Source organism: Prionailurus viverrinus, chromosome X (assembly GCF_022837055.1).
Source record: "Prionailurus viverrinus isolate Anna chromosome X, UM_Priviv_1.0, whole genome shotgun sequence".
Lineage (NCBI taxonomy): Eukaryota > Metazoa > Chordata > Mammalia > Carnivora > Felidae > Prionailurus > Prionailurus viverrinus.
Window position 1 is genome coordinate 62350915 of NC_062579.1, and position 15541 is coordinate 62366455.

General features: G+C 33.1%; 1 protein-coding gene across 1 annotated transcript in view; it reads right to left on the reverse strand.

Moving 5' to 3' along the window:
- Positions 1-6185: 6185 nt before the first annotated feature.
- The window catches only part of HDX (highly divergent homeobox), a 184309-nt gene continuing 174953 nt past the window's right edge, over positions 6186-15541 (reverse strand). The window contains exons 9-10 of the mRNA XM_047843980.1: positions 11162-11284; positions 6186-6569 (exon numbers count right to left, since the gene is read on the reverse strand). Coding sequence (XP_047699936.1) covers positions 6444-6569; positions 11162-11284 — 249 coding nt within the window. The 3' untranslated portion in view covers positions 6186-6443. The remainder of the gene's footprint in view (positions 6570-11161; positions 11285-15541) is intronic.

Here is a 15541-nt window from a genome sequence, read left to right on the forward strand (position 1 = left end):
ATAGCTAAGATATGGAAGCAACCCAAGTGTCTACTCATAGATGAATGGATAACGAATAGGTCATATATATATATATATATATACACATATATATATGTATATAATATGTGTATATATATAATATAAGAATGGGATCTATAATATATTTTATATATATAATTATAATATTGCTCAACCATAAAAAAGAATGAGAACTTGCCATTTGCAACAACATGGATGGACCTAGAGGGTATAATGCTACGTGAAATGTCAGTCAAATAAAGAAAAATAACATTTAATTTCACTCCATAGATGAATGAAGAATAGGTCATATATATATATATATATATGTGCACACACACACACACACACACACATATATATTACTCAGCCATAAAGAAGAATGAGAACTTGTCATTTGCAACAACATGGATGGATCTAGAGTGTATAATGAATGCTAAGTGAAATGTCAGAGAGAGAAAAATAGCATTTGACTTCACTCATATGTGGAATTTAAGAAACTAAACAAATAAAGAAGAGACAAAAAAAGAGACTCTTAAATGTAGAGAACAAACTGGTGGAATCCAGAGAATAGGTTAGTGGCGAGATGGATGAAATCGGTGAAGGGAATTAAGAGTATAGTTTTTATGATGAGCACTGAGTAATGTTCAGAATTGTTAAATATTTATATTGTACACCTGAAATTTATATAACACTATATGCTAATTATACTTGAATTAAAAAATAACAATAAAAACCTTCTTTACAGAAACATTGGAATTAAATTCCAACTTACTTCAAAAATTATTACTCAAGAACATATTTTTTTATGAAATATGAGATCTTTCATATGTAATAATGATTTTTGTTTTATTTTTAAACTTTAGAATAGTTTATACTATAAGTGACAAAAATATTACTTTGTGGAAGTATTGAGAAGTATCTTGCAACTTGCAGCCAAAGTATAACAACTTTATTATTGTGAGGGTAAATAGATAATCTCATTTGTTTTATATCTATGGTAAGAAGTATAGAGTTTATGTAAAGGAAATACTTATTAATTCTATAGAACAGATATATTTTCATCGGTAGAATTTTTTCTTTTTTCTCATATCAATTTTTAAAAATTCACCATTTAAGTCCAAATGTAATTGAGAGTAAAATACCTTGGTGACAAATGGTTACATGGAAATGTTCTCATACCATTAAGAAAAAAAGTAAGACATATATGCCTATTCAGTATAATCTTAATTTTGATGAATATATGTAATATGCAGAAGAAATGACTGGAATGAAATATACTAAGATTTTAATAATTATTATTATTGGAATTTTGGGACTGCATATGGTTCCATTTTCATTTATGCTATCTACATTTTCTAGAAAGCCTAAAGTGAACATATGTTACTTTTATAATATAATATACACAAGAAATGTAAAAAACTAGTCTCAAAGATTGTGAATAGCATTATTCAATCTTATGGGCATACTCATCCATTGACCATTGACTTGTCTCTTAAACAAATTTATAATAATTCCCATTCATTTTTATAAAATCAAAGGTTTTCACTACCTAAACTCAAAGTTTTTGCATCTCTCAGAAAGACTTGGGTCATTTGAAATTCATGTTTCTATGTAATTTTTCTCCTTGCAACATTCGTGATATTTGTCAACTGGGAAAGAAAGCTACTGTTGTGCTATTTGAAACATACCCCCCCCCCCCCGCTTTCTCCCATTAGTTAGGTAACATAAAGAGTTTTAATTGGTGTAAGACGTTGACAAAAAAAGGTGTGGGCATATTTCACCCAAATTAGACGCATGCTCTACTGGTGTCAAGAGAGACAGAGTTAGGCACAATACTGCCACATTAAAAAAAATGCTATAAAATTAGCATTCTTTGTTTATACTGTGGTAATTTACTTATTGTTTTTACAATTTAAATATCCTATCATGGACAAACCTGTTGTCTGTTACAAAATATTCACTCTATTACATTGATACTGGAGTAATTCTTTTTTAAGTAAACTCAATTAAAGATGACATTCTTGCCAGCTTGGAAGACAACAGAATTTCTACGTAAGCATTCCATGTTTTCCCTTCTCTGACCCACAATACCTTATCATTCTCTGTATTCTGGGGGCCTTTTTTTTTTACAAGAACCTTATTTTGGGGAGGACAAAAATTATCTTTAAAAAGGGAACAATGCTTAAAACACAAAGACTTGGAAAAGTAAACATTAAAAGAAAGAAATAGATGTCTATTAGTTAGAAATCATTTATTGCTTCTATAAAACTTTAAATAAAAACCCTACAAAAGATCACATTACAGTGATGTGGTTTCAAGGTGGTAGTATATTTCAGAGGTAGTATCAGTAAAATGGGATGCAAGATCGCTTAAAGGAACTACTTAACAAGTTAATACAAAATAAAATTCCAATGCAGAGCAATATATACTAAGTATAAACTTTAATGGAAAAATCATATTTATTTTCAAGAAAATATTTTATTATCTTTTCCCTCTTAGCAAATCTGCTCTTAAATAATGGTTTGGTTTTGGCAATGGCATGATGACTGCAGTCTCACAAATTAGTAGGCTTCTCCCTCATATTATCGCAGAGCACAGCTTGATATTATGAGTATGATAGTGTTGTCTGCCAAGGATAATGCCAACTTCAAAGATAAACCCATGTACTCATCTTTTAAATATTATAGTACTGATAGCTCCCTTAAAAGGCTAATAAGTCAGAATTTGGCATTTTTAGGACCTGAATGAAAATCTAATATATATTTTTTAAATAGATAATATTCCTGGTACACCATCACTACAATGTGAAGGAAACATTTTCAGAATTTCTCTTAAAAATGACCATAAGTTATCAGGCTAAGATGAGGAAACTATTCCTAGGAAATGAGTGGAATTTCCCCTCTTCCCCCAAAACAGAAGGCAACAAAGTCTAACTTAGAGCCTAAAATTCTTTTAAATTCACTACTTGTGTTTTCTCCTACAAACTTAAAGATGGTGGACTATGAAAGTGCCTTAAAATACATGCTGCTGCCTTTGGAAAAATGGCCTCTTCAACATTTTTGAAGTTTTGGTAGTATACAGAGCACAGGATGTGAGTGGTTTGCAGCATTTTTTTCTCCAACAATGATAATTTTTTTTATTATTATTACAATGGTAGCATAGAAGTCTCAATGTTGATACTTGATCTTACAACAAAACATCCCCATTTTTCATGAAAAGATCAATTTTCTTTTGAGGTTGTCCTTGCATATGCTAATTTTTCCATTCTCCAGCATCACTGCAGTTCTCGTTTTCTTGTGACTAACGTTAGCTTGGCTGAAATGAGGAAGGTACCTTCAAGTTATTTTTTAATACACATTTAAGGTAAGTGCCCTTATATATACTTTGTTGCTTAGAAACTGGTTGGTTATCCTAAGCTGAAAGCAGACATCAAAGTGTAGCTGAAGGAAAAACAAGTTTTTTCACCTTGGTATCCGTCTTTGTGAGAGATACTCCAGATAGTATGGTCTGCTTTAATGTGTCAAAGCCCAAAAGAAAGAAACACTAGCTGTTTTTCTCCCCTCAGTCATGAAAATATCACAAAAGCAGTCAAACTGATATGTTTTCTGCTTTAAAATGTCTCAAAAATTCCATCTATATGTGTTAAAGATATATTTTCTTCATAATAGATTTTTAGTACTTGACCTTGGTATCTTTTAAAAAATCTGCAGTGCTTAATTTCATACTGTCAATTATGATTTTTTCTAGATACAGCTATTTCTTTTGGTTCCTGCTACAGAACAACTATATTTTGTTTTTAAAATGTTTAATTTTTTAAATGTTCATATATTTTTGAGAGAGCACAAACAGGGGAGGGGCAGAGAGAGAGAGGGACAGAGGATCTGAAGCAGGCTCTGCACTGACAGCAGTGAGCCCAATGTGGGGCTTGAACTCACAAACTGAGATCATGACCTGAGCACAAGTCAGATGCTCAACCGATTGAGCTACCAAGCTGCCCATAAAATGTTTAATTTTATGAGAGTAAAATAAATAATTATGGTGCTGAAACACAAACGCCAAAACAAAAGGATTCTTAAGTGTACTGCTTCTATTTTAATGGAATTTTAAATAGGGACAAAGGAATCATTTATGTTTGTTCTCAAAATTGTAGATAAGATGTTTTTCTAGGAATTACACCTAACAGAACCTTTAAATCTATTAAAATTTCTACTTAAATAATTTTTATTAATATTCCTGAAAAAGTGAAAAGACATAATTTGTTTTGAAGTTTGTAGCTTGCCGAGTAGAAATCCAATGTCCCTATAGCAAAAGTTCAATAAGATTTTTTTTACTTGGTGACTAATCGCTGGGGTGTGACAAATGCAAACCATAAAGTTGAAAGATGTAGGAGAGAATGAGCTATCCTTACTTAGTGACAAGAAACAAATAAAAAAGAGTTTAAACTGAAGCAGAAGAAATTAGAGTTTAAAGATAAACTCAATGACTAGGAAGGAGCTCCTAGGAGAGACTTGAAAGCCTGGAATTTGTTCATTTTACCTTAAGAATGTTGTATATAGTAGGGACTCTTTATATCATGGAGGAATTGATGTAACTGCTAAATTTAATCCTAATGTCTGAGGTTCTTTTCAGCATTCTTTTTTGAATGGAATTTTACTTGTCATCCAGAAGTACTAAGCATTATTTACAAAGAACCATATGGCTTCCAGCTAAAATATTTCTAACAAAAGAACCATAGAAGTAACATGGCAACAATAATAAATTACTGACAAAATGAAGGATTATCAATGAACTTTACCTATTTGTGTATGTGGGGAGGGAGCATTTCAAGGTCAAAGACAGTCATGAGTTCTTTTCTGTATTCATAAATTAGTATTTTTGAATTTCAATATAAAAATTTGTTTTACTTACAAATTACAAAAATATATGACACAGAAACGTGGTGACCAAAGCAGCCATGTAGCTACCTCATTAATCATTTAGAAATAGACAGTAATTTAACCATGCAACACAAATCCACACAGCCAACTCACAAATACATGATGCTGTGTGGCTCAGGGAGAAACTGGTATTTTCCTATGTGTCTTGGTAATGCCTTCTGGTACCCCAGAAGGAATGGTCTGCAAAGAATCATCTACAGTGTGTAGCAATCTGGTACAACTGTGTAGCATGTCCATTTAAGAGTGTATTCATAGAATGGTATCCAGAAGGGACACATGGATGACCAAGTCAGTTAAGCGTCCAACTCTTGATTTTGGTTCAGGTCATGATCTCAACAGTTGTGAAATCAAGTCCCTTGTCTGGGCTTTGTGGCGGGCCTGGAGCCTGCTTAGGATTCTCTCTCTCTCTCTGTCTGCCACTCCCTTCAAAAGAATAGTATCCAGGAAATTAGAACTGTGATTCACAACCATAGTGTGTATAACTTTTTTGGATATTATCCTTGGCTGATGGCTCTGTAGAAGCTTCACATGAGAATGAGGTAAATTTTGTGGCAAAGCTGAATGACCAGATTAAAAAAGAAATCTCAGTGCCTTACCTTAACTTCCTGTTTCATAAAATGTAACTGAAAAAATATTATAAAGATAGTGATAAATGTGTAATATTTGTGCAACATTTCAACTAACTCAGTTACACAAATTTATTAGTGGAATGTGAATCTTATCAATACTTGCCATTTGCAACAATGAAGAATTCCCATTAAGACTAATTTTTTTACAACATTTTGTTTCTGTACACTTAATAATTTATTCGACTTCATGTTGGTGAATTACTTTTCCATAGTGCTTTCCCCCTTCTCCCCAAATGTTTTGGTTAGGAAATGGAGGAATGCCATAAATTTACAATTATATACCAGTTAATCACTTCAATTTTCAATCATTAACTGAAGTCAAATTCTCATAGGAGTTGGAAAATAAATCCCAGGACTCATCCAGGTAAAATCATTTTTAAAGTTTTTGTTTTTTCTTTCAAATTTGAGTCCACTTTCCTGAGTAAAAGTGTATGTGGATATAGGAAAAGGTGAGAGAAGAAAGATGTAATGGCTACAAAACAAAACTAACCAAGCATTAGTAACTTGATAAGCAATGTTGAAATAACTTTATTTTTGTGTCTCTGGTCAAAACTATTACTAAAACTAAGATTCTTCTAAAAACCAAACAAATATTTCAGAAATTAGGCATTATGCATTTCATAGCTAAATTCCTAAAATTTAAATACAATTTTCACCAGAGTTTTACCAATTTGGAAAAAAATTCTCAAACACTGCTTTTAAATTTCACATACATTTTTTACACTGTAGCCATTATATCTTGTCCATTCTTCACAGGGCATGTCAGTTTCAACAATATGTTTTTCCAACTGAAGAATTTTGAGGCAACAGAATGCAGTTATCTTGAAATGCACACCTCTTAGCCAAAATGCTGTGTCATATATGCCCCCTCAAATTACAAACTGTCTGAGGCATTTTTCTCTGATAAAGAAGACACACTGAATGAGGTATCATCAGGCTCCGGCGAGGCATGGTTGAAATCCATCTCTTCTAATTCAGGAGGTAAATCTGACAGCAGTGCCTGAGTCAGAAAAATCAATTTTTAAAAATTAGTATGAGGACAAGTTTCCCTCCCCCCCGCCAATTTTATGTTAATAGTTTTGGTTCTCTCTTATTGATTTACCTTCATGAACTTAAAGAATGGAGCATTTCTCTTCAGGACCTTATACAATACTTTATGTAAAAGAAAAACTTCATACAATATATTAAGAAAGTAACAAAATACTAGATCCTGAGAATGTAAATTATGTAGAGTGAAACCCTAGGCAAAAGGGAAATCAAGAGGGAAATGAACAACTATTCTGAACAAAATTCTCTGAAATATTTGAGATAAGTGATTTTCATACTAGTTTTTTTTTTAAATATGAAATGTATTGTCAAATTGGTTTCCATACAACACCCAGTGCTCATCCCAACAGGTGCCCTCCTCAATGCCCATCACCCACCCTCCCCTCCCTCCAACCCCCCATCAACCCTCAGTTTATTCTCAGTTTTTAAGAGTCTCTTATGGTTTGCCTCCCTCCCTCTCTAACTTTTTTCCCCTTCCCCTCCCCCATGGTCTTCTGTTAAGTTTCTCAGGATCCACATGAGAGTTAAAACATATGGTATCTGTCTTTCTCTGTATGGCTTATTTCACTTAGCATAACACTCTCCAGTTCCATCCACATTGCTACAAAAGGCCATATTTCATTCTTTCTCATTGCCAAGTAGTATACTAGTCTTAAATGCCCACTGATCAGTGCTAAAAGGCTTTAAAATTATATTCCTTATTAAAATATTCCTGCCCAATTATGTTGTCCTTTAGAGAAAAACTCATTTCAAAAGAGTATTTTGTACTTCAGTGGGAGAAAGAACTTATCAATTAGGAATAAAGCTCAGTTATTCTACTTACTTTTTTACATTTATTTTGAGAGAGAGACAGAGAGAATGAGCAGGGGAGGGGCAGAGAGAAAGGAAAAGGGAGAATCCCAAGCAGACTCTGTAGTTTCAGTGCGGAGCCTGGCTCGAACTCACGAACCATGAGATCATGATCTGAGCCAAAACCAAGAGTTGGGTGCTTAACTCACTGATCCACCCAGGCACCCCTCAGTTATTTTACTTTAGACTAAACATTAACAACTTGAAAATTCCAAGTATTTTTTTTTCTTTTCTTAGGCTATGCCCATAGATGGCCAAGCATTCACTAGGGCACAGCTGAGCAATTCACAGCTGTGAAATTATGTATCTAAAGGTCTGCTCATTTCTCTATAAGTAATTAGGATAAGCCAAGAGCCATGAACTAAGCTTTGTCATGGTATAATTGTTTCATCTGGAGTTACAGAACATGCATCCATACTAGAGAAATAAATGATTAATAAAGATTTATGTGGTTGATAGTGCTAATGCCCACTTGATCATAAAAAAAACTGTGAACTAAATGATTGATTTGAAGCTCCCAATACTAAAAATAATGTAGCATATATGGGCAATTTGAGATAGAATTACTTGTAGTGTGGGATTTGGATGCAGTAGTAAACAAAGACCAGGGAAATGGGAACATATGCAAATTTGCGACTACTGAATTAAGGAATAGAAAGATAGGGAATGTTGGAGAAGTTATTAAATCCACTGTTGAAATAAGACATATTCTATTCTCTTTATTAAAATAAGTGACATCTATACATTTTGTCTAATAGCAGAGAGACAAGATTAAAAACTTCCTCCTTTTTGTCAATCTACATGAGAAAAGACCAACTCCTATCTGATAGAAAAGTTATTTATTTTATACTATTAAATAGCTCATGAACTTCTTGCTGAAATTTGGAGTATTTACAAAGCAGTCGTCTAATGGTACTATACACTTTCTAAGGTATTAGATTTTAGTAAAAGGACACAGAGACATTGTCTTCTAGAATAGATATTTATCACTATCCCAGTCAAGGTGAAACAAAGCCTTTGCTAACATTAGCTGATCATAGTTTATTAGAAATGCATCACTGGACTTAATTCACTTTGCAACTGTGAAGAAGCCATGTTAAAAAGGGCAAAGTGCTCGAACTAACATTCATTGAACATGTGCTTAGAATATTAAAAAGTTAAGTGAATGAGCAGACTTAATGACATTCTAAATTCTGGTGGGGAGACCTTCAAATCAAAAGAGATTTTTTTTGTGTGATTGCATTCATGTAGCTGACTGAGTATACATAAAGCAGCATAAGACACTTCTAAAGCATGAAGTCCACTTCAAAATTCTTTTTAATATCTTATTGGATTGCAACATTGGCACACTGAACAAATCTATGGATTATGACAATTGCTAGACTTGCCTTTTTTATAGATCCTAAAGTAAATACAATTAAGGTTTTTTTATTCTAGGTCTTTCATCTGTCTGTCCTCAGAATCTGACCTAGTGCCACTATTCCCAAAAGATTAAGTTAATTCCCAAATATAGTATCTGTTTTTATAACACGTATTCTAAGCCCTAGGGGTATGAATGCCAATTTTCATAACATTAATAATGCATATTTTCCTTGCAAAGTGGAGAAATTGGAAGTTAAAGGGAAGAAATTGACCTGGTTGGGATCACACAGTTAATCATCATGGGAAGAAAGACTAACTCATGTAGTATAGTGCTGGCAACATTATTTTTAATTAAAAATGGCTGTTAATTAACAAACCATTTGGGTAATCTAGTATTTCAATCAGACAGTGTCATATATTTTTAGAACCCAGTTCCAGTGGGGAAACGTATTCTATGGACCACTTATCTCAGCTTACCAAAACCAAAACTAATGAAAAAAAACCAGATTTTAAAAAATGAGAAACAAATGACACAATGGCTTTCTTTTGTTAAGTAGATTATACATTAATTTCTTCCATAAGTCAACCTCTAAGTATCTCAAAACATAAAGATTAGTAACTTAAAAGATCACCATAATAACTTTCATAAACTACTATTGGTGTCTTCTATATTATGAGATTGATTATACCTAATCTCAACTATACAAATTTGTAGCTTCTATTTGGGTGCTGATTATATATGATATAACTTCCAGTACAGGTTTTGTGTGACTTTCTCCTTTTTGATGGCCAATGTTTTGTCATAGTTTTTTTTCATTAGTCTTTTATCAGAGGAAAAGTATAAGAGAAGGAGAAAAGTAAAATACACAATATTTACTTTTCTTATTCGTGAGTATTCTTGGGGAAAGAACCAAGACAAGGATGAGGTTATAATTAGAAAACAAAATGCATTCTGTGCACCATTCAGAGATATCAAGACACCTAGAAGCTAGTTAGCTGGCCTTGTAACTCTGAATTCAAAACCATGCCATAACTTTTGGGACGAGGACCACACTCCAAATTATTTCTCTGATTGAACCTATTTTTTTACAGTTATTTAAAATTTACAGTACCCTTGGGACCATGATTAAGACTGCCACCTTATTCATTTAAAATCCATAGTTTATATTCCTAAAAAACAGACACACTTTTAATATGCCATAGAATATGATAACTCACATAAAACAATATAAAACAATAACATGCTTAAATAAAGATGGTAAAGGTAACCGAAGACTGCTGTCTTGGAATGTCTGTGTGTGTGAGGCATGGGGAGAGCAAAATGTACATATTGGCTTGAATTTCATGAATAAATTCTTCTCTTTAAAAAGAAAAACAGTGGGATGTTAAGACTCTATTATTTTTCCCTGGAGATATCTGAGATGAACTACACATGTCAGTCTTGCTTGTATATAAGGGATGAATTTGTACAGTACTATTGAGATTACTTACTAAATAAAAGCCTACAAGACTGCTTCCAAATCAATGGTTACTTGTGTGACACACTATTCACTGAATGTCTCTGACAAGAAATCAACACCATAGCATACAACTCAGAAGCAAATTTGGTATCATTTAGTATTGAATAGAACATTTAATAACATTCCATAATTTTTAGCAACCTTAATACATTTTATACAAATTTACCATGAAAAATAATGGGACAGAAAGTGTAATTTAGGAGGAATTTGTAAATAAAAATCCATAGTGACAAACAAAAGACATTACATTTCACCTTTGGGGTAAAGGAATCAAACATTCTAGTTAAACTGGGAAAAGTAAATGATGCATTGTGGTCACAAAGAATTTCACAAAGTAATTTCATATTTTTTAGTGATAAGCAACGTATCATGAAATAAAAGATATTCAAACATTTGTGAAATCTAGTGAGGTCTGGAGGGTAACTGAAATCCAGAAGAGAGGCAAATACCCTACCTCTTTTATTCAAGAAAGTTTCCAAAATATGTGCCTCTCCAGTTAGGGTAGCCTGGTCTCTACAAACACTCTGAGAGTTTCTTTAAAACATATTTTTAAAAATTATTTCCCCCTACTTAAATCTAGCCTTAAATTAACAATTATTTTGATTTCTTACTAAAGTATCACACACATATCTGAATATCTATACTTAAAAATATTGTGCTAAATAATAAAAAAAGATTATAAAGTAACAAATCCTTTCTTGATGCCAAGCATAAATGAAGTAGAAAAATAAAAAAAATATATTAAGAACTCAAGTGTGACATGTCATTTTTCAACATGATACGTTACAGCTTACTATTCTCTTATGGGACCTACCTGCTGTTGTTCCTTATCATCAGCTTTCATAGCTATTATCAAGCTTCTAACAAATGTCTGAAGTTTAAAGTATTTTTGCTTTTGAATCTCTAGCTCATTTTCAATGAATCTGACTTCTTCATTCTGAGCGAGAAAACATCAGATAATATCATTACCTTATGAAAACCTAGGATTATATACGTTTGATGCACAGTAAAATTCCAAAAAGCAATCAAATTAGAAGGACAGTAAAGAAAATAACATTTTAGTATAAAGAATATAAAGCACAGAAGGAAATTATCATGTTACTCAAAGACTAACTTTTAAACAAATCAACAAAAGAAAACAATTTGCAAGGTCAAAAATACAATAAAGAATTCCAGTAGAAGAAATCTCAAGAAACAATTTCCTTTTGGAAAGAATACTCCTGTATTAAACCTAATTAGCATTTTTGTTAGGATTAAGAACAGGCAAAGTCCAATTACCCCAACTAAAGAGCAATAACAGATGTAGTAATACTGAATGTGCCATTCACAAAGCCAAATATTGAGAACTAAAAAGACTATTTTGTACCAAGGGGGGAATAAAATTATTACAGTCTTAAGTAGTTTGTTGAGCTCCCTGACTTTATATAGGAGTCTGTTATTCAGATAATATCTCCAATGTACCACTGTGTACCACTGATTTGACACACAGTCCCTCTTTACTATTTTGTTAGTTTCCTAAGAAAACAATAGACTAGGATTTGAGAGGATTTTAGTGCCAGTTCTACTGATCACTGTGTAAACTTGAGCAGACCAATTAAACTCTCTGTGATTCTATTTGCTCATCAGTGAAATGTATATAATACTAGTAATCTTTGGCAATTCTAGGTTTGAGGGTTGTAAAGCTCAAATAAACTAATGGTCACAAAAGTGTTCTGAATAGATTTATAATTAAAACTACAATAATCAAGAAGTTATGTTATTGCCAAAAGGGTGGACATATCTATCAAGAGAAAACAGTGTAGAAAAAATACACACACACACACACACACACACACACACACACATATTTTCTTAAAAGGTGCTAAGGTAATTCAATGAACAAAGAAAGTTCAATCTTCCAACAAATACAACAAATAGTGTTTGAACCATTGTAAATCCATATAAAAAAGACTATCAATTCTTACCTTACATCATATACAAAATTCAACAAGAAATGCACAAACCCTAAAACTATAAAACTAGAGAAAAACAGGAGAAAATTTTTGTGTCCTTGGTTTAGGCTGTTTCTCAACGGCACAAAAAGACCTCATCAAAATTAAAGCAAACAAACAAAAACTCTTTGCTCTTCATTTTTTAAAAATGTTTATTCATTTTTGAGAGAGAGAGAAAGAGAGCAAGCATGGGAGGGACAGAGAGAGGGAGACACAGAGTCTGAAGCAGGCTGTCAGCACAGAGCCCTACATGGGGCTCGAACACACGGACCACAAAATCATGAACCAAGCCGAAGTTTGACGCTTACCAACTGAGCCACCCGGGTGCTTCACCTTTGCTCTTCAAAATACATTGTTAAGAAAATTAAAATATGAGCTACATATTGGGAATCACAATTTACATATTGTAAATCACACACCTGATAAAAGACTTGTATTCAGAATACATCAAGAATGCTTACAATACAATTATAGGACCATCAACAGAATAAACAGCAGGAAAGATATTTGAACACACACCTCATCAAAATGTGAATGACCACTAAACATGAAAAATGCTTGATATAATTTGTCATTAAGGGAATCAAATTAAAACTGCAATGCATACTACAATATCTAAAGTTAACCACCTCACACTGGTCAGAGTGGCTAAAAGGAACAAATCAGGAAACTACAGATGCTGGTGAGGATGTGGAGAAACGGGAACCCTCTTGCACTGTTGGGGGTAATGCAAACTGGTGCAGCCGCTTTGGAAAACAGTGTGGAGGTTCCTCAAAAAATTAAAAATAGAGCTACCCTATGACCCAGCAATAGCACTACTAGGAATTTACCCAAGCGATACAGGAGTGCTGATGTATAGGGGCACATGTACCCCAATGTTTACAGCAGCGCTTTCAACAACAAATTATGGAAAGAGCCTAAATGTCAATCAACTGATGGATAGATAAAGAAGATGTGGTTTATATATTCAATAGAATACTACTTGGCAATGAGAAAGAATGAAATTATTCCATTTGCAGCAATGTGGATGGGACTGGAAGGTATTATGCTGAGTGAAATAAGTCAGTCAGATAAGGACAGATATCATATATTTTCACTCATATGTGGATCTTCAGAAACTGAAGAGAAGACCATGGGGGAAAGGAAGGGGGAAAAATAGATACAAACAGAGAGGGAGGGAGGCAAACCACAAGAGACTATTAAATACAGAGAACAAACTAAGGATGGATGGGGGAGCAGGGGAGAGGGAAAATGGGTGATGTGCATTGAGGAGGACACTTGTTGAGATGAGCACTGGGTGTTGTATGTAAGCCAATTTGACAATAAATTATATTCATAAAAAATAAAGTTAAAAAGACTGACAATAGCTAGTGCTCGTGAGAATGTGGAACAATATGTCTCATACATTGTTGGTGGGTTTATAAAACAATACAGACATTTTGGAAAATGTTTTGAGAGTTTCTTATAAAATTACACATTATCTTTCTTTCTTACCGTCTGATGTAGCAATTTACTCTTAAGTATTAACCCAAGGTAAATGAATACATGTGTCCACAAGAAGATGAATAGTCATAGCAGCTTTATTCATAATAGCCCAAAACTAATAACAACACAAGTGTTCATCAGCAGATAAATAAACATATTGTGGTTGTGGTTACACAACTGCGCCCACTTGTCAAAACTCATCTAACTGTGTAAAGAGGTGAACTTTATTGTATAGAAATTATATATCAAAAACTTTATTAAAAGTATTAGCTATTCCTCTTGCCAAAAAAAAAAAAAATAAGCTATGAGTGTTTTCTGTAGCTGGAGAACTGGTCCCAAAGAGCACAGCAGGACCATTAACAGTATTTGTTCAAAAAGCTGCATAAAAGACATTAAAATTAGTTAACTCTATGGCCATTCTTTTGTTTCAATTGAGAAAATACAGTTATATTAATCGCATTCAAAACTATGAGCTGCATCAATTATTTTATCAGCAGAGTTTAGAACTTACTGTACCTAATAAAACTACCTCCCTTTCAGATAATTTAATATCAAATGCATCATCTGCAAATGATTATTGAAGCTAAAGTCCCTATTCAAAGGCACCCTACAGCAATCTGAGTTACAAGTAAGCATTCTAATAAAATTCAATAGGCATCTTCTATATTATATTTGACTAATTCTAAACTTATTTTTTTTTAGTATTTATTCAAGATCAGTAGTATTACTAAAGTGCTGACCAAGAAGTCTTCATATATAGGAAATGTAGTGTCTCCTTTGTTTTTTAAATTATTTTTAATTTACCTTTAAATTTAAATTTACTTATTTAAATTCAAGTTAGTTACCACACAGTATAGTATTGGTTTCAGGAGTAGAACCCAGTGATTCATCACTTACGTATAAACCCCAGTGCTCATTCCAAGTGCCCTCCTTAATGCCCATCACTCATTTAACCCAATCCCCCACTCACCTCCACTCTAACAACCCCCAGTTTGTTCTATGTATTTAAAAGTCTCTTATGGTTTCCATCCCTCTCTGCTTTTATCTTATTTTTCCTTCCATTCCACTATCTTCATCTGTTGTATTCCTTAAATTCCGCATATGAGTGAAATCATAATTGTCTTTCTCTGCCTGACCTATTTCGCTTAGCATAATACACTCTAGTTCCATTCGAGTTGTTGCAAATGGCAAGATTTCATTCTTTTTGATCACCAAGTAGTATGTGTGTGTGTGTGTGTGTGTGTGTGTGTATATATATATATATATATATATATATATATAGTGTCCTTTGAATAAATACCCAGTAGTGCAATTGCTGGGTCGTAGGGTAGTTCTATTTTTAATTTTTTGAAGAGCCTCCATACAGTTTTCTAGAGTACCAATTTGCATTCCCAATAGCAATGCAAAAATGTTCCCCTTTCTCCACATCCTTATCAACATCTGTCATTTCCTGAGTTGTTAATTTCAGCCATTCTGACAGGTGTGAGGTGGCATCTCATTGTGGTTTGATTTGTATTTCCCTGATGATGAGTGATGTTGAGAATTTTTTTCATGTGTCTGTTAGCCATCTGGATGCTTGCTTTAGAAAAGTGCCTATTCATGTCTTCTGCCCATTTATTCACTGGATGATTGGTTTTGGGGATGTTGAGTTTGATAAATTCTTTATAGATTTTGGCTACAAACCCTTTATCCAATAAATCATTTGCAAATATGTTCTC